This window comes from Petaurus breviceps, unplaced genomic scaffold, assembly GCF_028583685.1.
Source record: "Petaurus breviceps papuanus isolate PSGF00001 unplaced genomic scaffold, PetGlider_PUasm1.0 77, whole genome shotgun sequence".
Taxonomy (NCBI): Eukaryota; Metazoa; Chordata; class Mammalia; order Diprotodontia; family Petauridae; genus Petaurus; species Petaurus breviceps.
The window spans coordinates 3,790,819-3,800,615 of record NW_027186492.1 but is presented as its reverse complement, the minus strand read 5'-3'; the positions used below and the strand labels follow the sequence as shown (position 1 = coordinate 3,800,615).

The window sequence follows — 9,797 nt, the reverse complement described above, 5'->3', positions numbered from 1 at the left end:
TGTTCTGTGAAGTTTGGATTCATTTAGAGGGCCACACTTGAGGATCTAGAGGTACACATGTGGCCTCAAGGCTTCAGGTTCCCCACTCCTATAGAGAGTACAAGATTCCTCTCAATTTTTCGTTGAAAACTTTTTATAACAGCTCATTTGATATAATAGTGAAAAAATAGCTGCCATTAACAGCTATATTTTGTTAGTATATCTCCCATTCATTGTTAAAATGTTTTTAAGATTCCTTGAAATATGTAGCAACAGTGGTAACTTTATGATACATAAAACATAGACATGTGCTTACCAAATTGTTTTATACTATGCCAGGACAAACCCAGGAACAATATTAATACAATTACAAAACACTTTTCACACAACTAAAGTCAGATCTAAATGGAAAAATATCAATTGTTCATGGGTAGACTGAGCTAATATAATAAAAATGACAATTCTACCTGCATTAATTATTCAGTGCCATACCAATCCAATTACCAAAAAAATTGTAGAGCTAGAAAAAATAATAACAAAATTCATTTGAAAGAACAAAAGGTCAAGAATATCAAAGGAATTAATAAAAGAGGTGCAAAGTAAAGTAACCTAGTTGTACCAGACCAGTGGCAATCATCAAATTGTTTGATACTATCATGGAGGATAAGTAAAGAGAAGAATTAGATGTTCAGGTCTTCCAGATGTTGTCCTTTGTTTATCACATTGTGCTGGTTTTGTACTGGTCTGCCCTGTTATAAATCCTCCTAAATGTGATCCATATTCACACAAAAAGAATTACACCTATCCATGCAGAGAGAAAAAAACAAGGGAATGATGAATATTTATTATCCAAACTATGACAAGTAGTTGGTTAAATAGCCCATAGAGCAAGTCCATCAGTATTTAAATGGACAATATAGATGGACAGTGAGCTGGATGGACAGAGAATTGACTGGGAACAAGAGAAGGGCCTGAGGAAGCATTGGGAAGTTGTCTTATCCCTAGCTTTCCCATAAAATAAAGGGAAATTTGTTTTCCCTCAAACAAATGTTCCACCATTGATATTATATGGCTGTTAGTCATGAAATAACATAATCTCTAAATATTTCGATTTTTAGAGCATTCAGATGGTATTGAATGAAGAGATAGATGGGGGGCATGAGTACGTGGCAGCATATTAACCAGTGAGGAAATGTACATGAGAAGCCATTTAAAATATCAAAGAAATGTGCAACCAGAAAAAAGGTGTCTCTTCACATAGTAAGGTCAAGCAGTAATCAGTGGACATCCCATTTATTCTATTGCTGTCAAAACAGCCTCAAAAATCCTTAAAAGACCCTAACACATTTGGTGGGCCCCATGTAGACTATTTACAGGAGAGCCTGGACAAGGTACACAAGCTGAAGCCAACATGAATGAGTAATAAAACATTTAAGTGTTCTGTGTTCCAGGTACTGTTATAAGTGGTAGGAATACAAATATAAGGAAGCAAGATAGTCTCTGGCTTTCAAAGTACTTGTATTCTAATAAAAGAGGTCAACACATAAAGGAGAGGTAGAAGGTAGAATAGCATAGGGTCTTGGACACAGTAACATGGTTTGAAATGTCCAGGAAGTGACATGGAAGTCCAATTCTTGGCAATGTAATTGAGAATCCAGGTCGGTTTTGATGTCAGAATTCACAGGTCCCTCTAAGGGAGGGAGATAGAGATAGTGGCCTTGCGTGCAAGCAGCATGATTTGGAAATAGCCAGGAAGTGACCTGGCATTCATGGGTTGCAGTCTGCCGAATTGTATGCGTAACTACATCATTGAAATCATAGTTTCATTGAATTATGTTAAGGAAAGGAAAAGTAACTGGGGTGTTCCAAGAGTCATTTTTTTGTTTGTTCTGACTTTTGAACTTCAAAGCTAAAGTTTTCCAGAAAACTTTGGTTTTCATAAACAGAAAATGTTTATTTATTTTTGGCAGGGTATATTAGTGCCTGAGGTGTAAATTATATAAATTCCACAACATATTAGCTACATATGATACAGATGTTAATGATGCTTTTGTTAGAATTTCAGCTCCTAGAATGCAGAATCTGGTTTTTTATTTTATATGGTACTTAGCATATTATAAATAGTAAGTGTTATATAAGTCTTTTAAAAATATCTACACTACTCAAGAGCTTTCAGATGTTCCTCTACTGTCCAGTAGATGGGAGTATTATACTATGTAAGTTTAGTATTATTCTTGACATTGTTCTGGGTCTCCGCCTCTTTACTGACCTGAATGACTTAGGAATGAGAATGTCTTACATTCTGTGTTCAGATTTCTCTAGTTCGTCTGCTTAAACTTTTTCTTGTTGTTTATCAAAGCCAAAAAAGTCCTTGGTACCCTACATAAAATATGCTTAGATGTGGACTCTGCATGTAAAAGTGATCATCTAAAAGTACTGGATTTATGGAGTGGTTCACATTAATCCTATTGGCTTATTCCTTATTCTGAAGAAGAAGATAACCAATAACCATGGCTATAATATTATTGGAAAAAATAATAGCATTAATGACGTTGCAGGTGCTGCCATATTGGGGTAATCCTCATGATAGAAAAGTCATCAGGAAATTCTGGAGTCAGGTAACAATTACCTTACCCTCACTATGCATGTACTAGCTCCAATACCCATTCAAAAAATTACATATAATGTTTAAAATCTGAATGTACAATTTTAAGCATTCAATAAAAAGAGTTTTACTTTCCTTCCTTTTCTTCCATGCTTTTGATCTTAGAGGGATTAACTAGGCACAGTAGCAGTTTGGATAAGATTAAGCAGAAACCTTTCTTTTTCTTTTTTTTTTTTTTAAAGCAATCGGGGTTAAGTAACTTGCTCAAAGTTACATGGCCATTTATTTCTGTGTGTGGTGCTGAGTATCCGAGCCCGGATTTTATCCAGGTCATCCCGACACTGGAGCCGGATGCTCTTACTCACTGAGCCACCTGGCCGCCCATAAGCAATTGGGGTTAAGTAACTTGCTCAAGGTTACACAGCCAGGTGTTTCTGGGTGGGTGCTAAGTGTCTGAGCCCGGGGTTCGATCTCCAGGTCCTCTCAACACTGGAGCCGGTGCTCTTACTCGCTGTGCTACCTGGCCACCCCAACCTTTCTTTTTCATTAGAATTGAGTTGAATGCCTCAATTTCCAGCTATAGTGGTGACTACTTTTAAAGCAATTAAATCTCATTTCTTTTATTCCATGTTGCCCTACTTGTAATGGGAGAGTTGGACTCCCAGAGTGATGCTTTTCCCTCTATGTCTCTACTCCTTCCTAAAAGTTCTTCACTGACTTTGTTGCCATGAAGATAGTTCAGCCCCCAAGCACAATGACATCCCATTTTATGGATTGTCATATGTCTTTTTATCCTTTCCCTTTTGTGTTTGCAGAAGACACTCTACACTCAGGATGCTCCTTTCCATGTGGTGATCACCAGCTACCAGCTGGTGGTTCAGGATGTGAAGTACTTCCAGCGTGTGAAATGGCAGTACATGGTATTAGATGAGGCCCAAGCTCTCAAGAGTAGTTCCAGGTAACATGAGGGGTAAAAACTCAGCCTTTGTGGGGAGGTGCTTAGACACAAATCAAAAAACCAGATCTGAGTGCTTTCAGAATATGCTTTTTCATGATCTTTGTGTTAGCCTTGTACCTGTCTAAAGAGTAATTATACTTAACATGGTACTTAGCATGGAATATGGCATACTGATACTGGATTTTTCATGAATTCTTCCTCCCTATTATATATTTTCTGTCTAATTTTAACAGTTAGTTCTGTTTGTTCTCAAATAGTAGTGCTCAGGGAGAGCTGCTTTCTACGCAGGAAATCTCTTTTCTGCTTTATCTTTAGGATTGTTTGTTAGACTGCAATTGACAAAAGCACTAGAGTGGGATGAAAAATCTAATAAAATCCTGTGTTGTATACAGGAAAAAAACTTCTGTTCCCAGAAGACTGTCTAAGGGTGCTAAATAACACAAGTTGTTTTTCTGTGTGTTTTGAAAGAAACTAATGTTTAAGATGCAGTGTTACCACAGTAGTCATTTACCTCTAAGGTCCAAAACCAGATAGCAAATAAGGGCTTGGATTAATGGCAGTTCAGAGGTTCCTATTGTGTATCATAGGTGTGACTTTTTATAATTAGTTCTTAAAAAATCTATAGTGCTTTCTTGAGTACTCTATGTTTACAGTTTTATACATTTAATAAAACTTCTTGAATCAATTGAAAAGGTAATTTGCCTTTTCAGAGGATTATCGTATTGGTCTTTCCCTTTGGAAAAATAAATTAGTAAGTGGAAATACCACATGTAGAACTGAGTATCTGAAAGATTCCCCAACAATAGAAGTGAAGCCTTTCTTATCCTCAAGACATAGATATAGAGGTCTAAAATGATTGGGTATTGTTAGCATTATCAGATATAGTCAATATATTGGCTATTTTTACTTAAATATCTCTTTTTGTCACAATAAATAGTGCAGTCTGGGAATTGTAGCAACTGATGGAAAGACAAGAGGAACCAATAAAACCTTTAAGAAAGTCACTTAGGAAAGAAAAATAAAAATAAGTTACCATTTTGGCCAAAAAGGGTAATCTGTCACCCTCCCATCCCATTAATTGTGTCTACAGTTTAGTAAATTTCAAAAGGTACCCTAAAAATACACCTAGAGCCTCATCTCACACTGTTTAGTAAACTTATGGAAACCAGTAAGAACGGTGGTAAAAAGTTCGAAAAAACTAGAATCTTTCAGTTACAAATGCAGAAATAAGTTTTTATTAAACAAATAGATGTTTAGGAACAAGGTGATATGTACTTATTTAGAGGATATGGACTATACCTATGATTTCATGGAGAAGTGATGCTCTCTACCAATGCAGGTAGATTTAAAAGAGTTGGCTAGAACAAAGTTGTCAGAAACAGAACCTCAACAGTCCCAAGAATGGCTTGAAGCAGATTGAAATGTAATTGGAAAATTGTAACAAAATAAATAAAAATACAGCAATACATAGGTTATAGTATGTTTTAAAACTATATTAATATGTAGCCTACAAGAATCCTTCCCTATTTCTATTTGAGTTTGATGCCCCTCCTGGAGCACTGGGGAGTAAAATTACTTGCCTGTGGGCACATATTATGTATCAGAGTTGAGGCTTGAGCATTAGTTTTTCTGGTTTTGAGACCAACTCTATCCTTTCTATACCATAATTCTCTCAATTACATAAAAATTAAAATTTTGGGGGCAGCTAGGTGGCACAGTAAATAGAGCACCATCCCTGAAGTCAGGAAGACCTAAGTTCAAATGTGGCCTCAGACACTTGACACTTAACTGACTGTGTAACCTTGAGCAAGTCAGTTAGCCCCAATTGCCTTGCCTTCCCCCTCCAAAAAAAATAAAAATAAAAATTTTGTTTATAGTAAAAAAGACCATATAGGTCAAGATCAAAAGAAATATAATAGACTGGCAAGGAATTTACAAAAAATATAAAATTTAAAAGCTTAGTCAAGGGCAAAACTCAATCCCTAATGAAAAGCATTCAAATCGTTTGAATGGTTCTGACAAAGAAAAATAAAAAGATAAATAACCACTTGGAAAAAAATGTTTACCCACACTCATAAACAGAAGCACATTTTTTGAACATTCTTGAGGTTCTACTCATTAAAATTATCAAAACATTACTTTTTTTAAACTCTTTTCCACAGACGTATGTTGGAAACACTTCAAACCTCAATTTGAACCCCTACCTACCACAGATACATACATACTGTCGTGTATTCGATAAGCCTGACAGAAAGTGTCTCATGGAAGAAATGTGCAGAAAAATTCCATTTAACATTCATTCATAGGCATAATTTTTCTTCCTAGGAAAGCCCTAAGTTTTTTCTTATCCTAGGATCCAAGTGTTGTGTCAGAATTGTTGATTCCTTTGTGGTTTTCTTTTGTCAAGCAGTAATTTTATTGGCATCTTTTGTTTTTATATCAGCTCATTTCCCTGATATCCCTTCCTAGTCCCTCACCCAGACAACCAGCCAGCCCCTATAACAAATACTTTAAAAAGAAATTTTGTGGGTTTTAGGGAGCGGAGGAAGTCAGGAAGGAGTTGAGCAAAACTAACTTATGTGTCATCCAAGTATGACAATATATTCTATGTCACACATTCCTAGTTCCCCATCTCTGAAAAGAAAGAATCTGGGGAAAATGCATTTTCAGTACTTTAGAGACAATTCAAAGACGAAAACTGATCAGAAGAGTATATTCACATGCTTTTTTTGATGTTTTGATACTTCAGTAGAATTACACACTGAAATTTATTGTGCAGGTTTCAGTAAAGAATTAGAAAATAGACTCTGCACTAACTTAAGTTTCTGCTTTTCTCTTTGGCAGTGTTCGGTGGAAGATCCTCTTGCAGTTCCAATGTCGAAATCGTCTTCTGCTCACAGGGACCCCTATTCAGAACACTATGGCTGAGGTGGGCACTGGGCAGGGAATGGAAATGTCTGCATCCATCAGTGCAGCATCCAGACATTGTAAGATGTGCCCACTGCCTTCTTGTAGTGTCTTTACCCTGTAGTCTCAAGTTAAAGACATCTAGACACTTAAGAGTTAACCTTTTTCATAAAAGGAAATTGATCCCTTTCTACAATAAATCAGAAGTGAGCAAAAACTAATATTTTTTTTAAACCTGGAAATGTTCTCTAGTGCAGGTAACTCCATGTAACTTGTCCTCAGAGAGGGAAGCACACTTGGAAAGCCTGTGGTCCGTAGTGAGATTAAGAATGGGAACTATCCACATGGTACCAATTGATACTTAACAGATCTGGAGATGTTTGGTTAAAAAGCACCTTTCTCTTTGTTGATAGTCATTTTTCCTTCATTTTACTCCTAGCTTTGGGCTCTGCTGCATTTCATCATGCCAACATTATTTGATTCCCATGAAGAATTCAATGAGTGGTTTTCCAAGGACATTGAGAGCCATGCTGAGAACAAATCTGCCATTGATGAGAGTAAGTTATCATTGTGAATCTTCTCATTTCTTCTTAATCAACTTATATGAGGAACCTCATACTTGTGTTTTTTTCTCCTTTAAATTGAGTCATTGTAAAGAGTCCTTTTTATCTCAGCATAATAGAAGAACTGTAATGATTTTTTGTTTATTTTTCTCCATGTGTTAATTATCATGTGTCTTAAATACGTAATATTAAGGTCAAAGGTGGTATCTTTTTGAACAGTATAGTATATTTTCTTTGACAGCCCATTTAGAGGATTGAACAGAGTAGAGAAGAGGGGTGTTTGTGTGTCTGTGTGTGTGTGTGACTAAGACTTAAAAAGTCTTTTTTTCCCCAGGGGAGACCATTGCTGAATATGACCACATCAATAAGAGACAGTACAAAAGTTGTGTTCTTAGTTGAAATCTTTTACAGTGAATTCTTGGTCTGCAGGCAAGCAGTGTATGAATACTAGGTCAGGCAGTGAATGGAGCATCCTTGTGTTTTGGGCTCTTTGTTTTAACTGAAAATTGTCTGCTGTTGGGGGTATGATCTGTCGTTTCAGATCAATTGTCTCGGTTACACATGATCTTGAAGCCATTTATGTTGAGGAGAATCAAAAAGGATGTAGAAAATGAGTTGTCAGACAAGGTAAGGAGAAAACATTTTCGCATGCCCTTGTCCCTCTTCTTCTGCCCTGCCCTTTGTGGTTTGTTTTCATTTCCTGGCTAACTCCCACAAATTTCTCTTTTCCTGGATGAAGGGAGTGCGATTGAGTAATTACCTTCAGACTCACTTTGTCCTTATTTATCTTCTTTCTTTCTCTTCATTCTCTTCATATTTATCCTATATATACTTATATATGAGTATTTGTTGTTTCCATATTAGAATGCAAGTTCCTTGAAAGTTGGGGTTGTATTACTCTTTCATATTTGCACCTAGTAAAATACCTGTACTAGCAGGCAGCTTAGGCAGCTTAGGTAGACTGAGTTCAGATCCAGACTCTAGACATTTGCTAGCTATGGAACCCTGGGCAAGTGACTTAACCTCAGTGTGCCTCAGTTTCCCCAACTGTAAAATGAGAATGGTAACAGCACCTACACACACACACACACACACACACACACACCTGTTTTGTTATAAAGATTAAATGAGATAATATTTATAAAGTGCTTAGCACAGGTTGTGGCAAATAATAAATACTTATCTCCCCCTACCCTGAGCACAGTAGATGATTACTAAACATTTGTTAACTGATGCTTTTGTTTGATGGTGATAGCAAGGATCCTTTATTCCAGAGGAAAGAAGTAGAAAGTGACCTTTCCCTTCCAGTTCTCATTGATTATTGTGGCCATTTGTGCTTTCTCATGACTGATAAGCCACAGCATCCATAAACAAATTAAGCTGAGTGAAGAAAATAGAAGTTAACTAGGTAAAATCCATGAATAAAATATCTCATACTAAATGGATTGTCATTACATCAGTAATCAGTGACAATTTGTGCCAAATTGTTTGTCCTTCTTCTAGATCTTCCTTACCCAAGTACTAATGAATTTTGAGAAGATAGGACATTGAAATAAAAGAAAGTAGTTTTAATATTAGTGCTGTTAACTTAGAAAAAACAAACAACTCTTTCTAGCATCCTAAATCACAAAGTTAGAATTGTGGTCTCTTCATGTTGAGTATTTATTTCTTTATGGCATATTCTGGTTTAAGTATATGTGAAAATTTATTCTGCTATTGATCTTTTAAGAAACAGTGTATGGGGTGGCTAGGTGGCACAGTAAATAGAGCACCAGCCCTGGAGTCGGGAGCACCTTAGTTCAAATCTGGCCTCAGACACTCAACACACACACACACACACACACACACACACACAACTAGCCATGTGACCTTGACCAAGTCATTTAACCCCACCTCCCAAAAAAAAAAAAAAAAAAAAAAGAGAAGAAACATTGTATGTCTACTTATCAATTTTCTTGCTCTTTTTCAGATTGAGATTTGGATGTATTGCCAACTGACAAGTAGACAGAAACTGCTATATCAGGCACTAAAGAACAAAATTTCCATTGAGGATCTGTTGCAGTCCTCGATGGGCTCCACCCAGCAAGCACAGAATACCACCAGTAGCCTCATGAATCTGGTCATGCAATTCAGGAAGGTAAGGCCTGCCTAATACTTGGCCCCACCACCCCCAGAGCTATACCAGCTAATCTTACACCAAACCTCATAATACTTTATATTAACAGAGCTTTAAGATTTGTAGAACACTCTGAAGTCTTGTGAGGTGTCTTTGGAGATTGAGTAGCACGTTAATTCTAGTGTAAATGGAAGGCCTCATGTTTACCACAAATATTTCATTGATCAAAGAAGAGAGAATAGGGGAAAGTGGTGAATATAAATGGGAGATGCTAAACATTGAAGTTTTCCTTTTCCTGTTTACCTGAATGGTTGTTTTCAGCATAATGTGGCAACTTCGTTATTTGGCTGTTTTTTTGACTGATTTCTTTTTTTAGGTGTGCAATCATCCAGAGCTCTTTGAACGGCAAGAGACATGGTCCCCATTTCATATCACTCTAAAGCCATACCAGATTTCCAAGTTTATTTATCGTCATGGACAGATCAGGGTCTTTAATCATTCACGGGACAGGTCAGCAAATATCAACCTCTTGTTTGCCTACCATTACAGAAATCGGATTCTGCCTTTCTAGGATTTGAGTTGTATGTTATAATTCTTTTAGATTAGGGTGTGCCCATGAAACGTGTGTGTGTGTGTGTGTGTGTGTGTGTGTGTGTGTGTGTGTGTGTG

General features: G+C 36.7%; 1 protein-coding gene across 2 annotated transcripts in view; it reads left to right on the top strand.

Moving 5' to 3' along the window:
• Window positions 1-9,797, top strand: part of INO80 (INO80 complex ATPase subunit) — a 125,679-nt gene that overhangs the window by 53,024 nt on the left and 62,858 nt on the right. For both annotated transcript variants that reach the window (XM_069105765.1, XM_069105766.1), the window contains exons 15-21: window positions 2,538-2,597; window positions 3,400-3,542; window positions 6,387-6,471; window positions 6,889-7,006; window positions 7,554-7,639; window positions 8,982-9,149; window positions 9,505-9,638. In XM_069105765.1, the coding sequence (XP_068961866.1) occupies window positions 2,538-2,597; window positions 3,400-3,542; window positions 6,387-6,471; window positions 6,889-7,006; window positions 7,554-7,639; window positions 8,982-9,149; window positions 9,505-9,638 (794 nt within the window). The remainder of the gene's footprint in view (window positions 1-2,537; window positions 2,598-3,399; window positions 3,543-6,386; window positions 6,472-6,888; window positions 7,007-7,553; window positions 7,640-8,981; window positions 9,150-9,504; window positions 9,639-9,797) is intronic.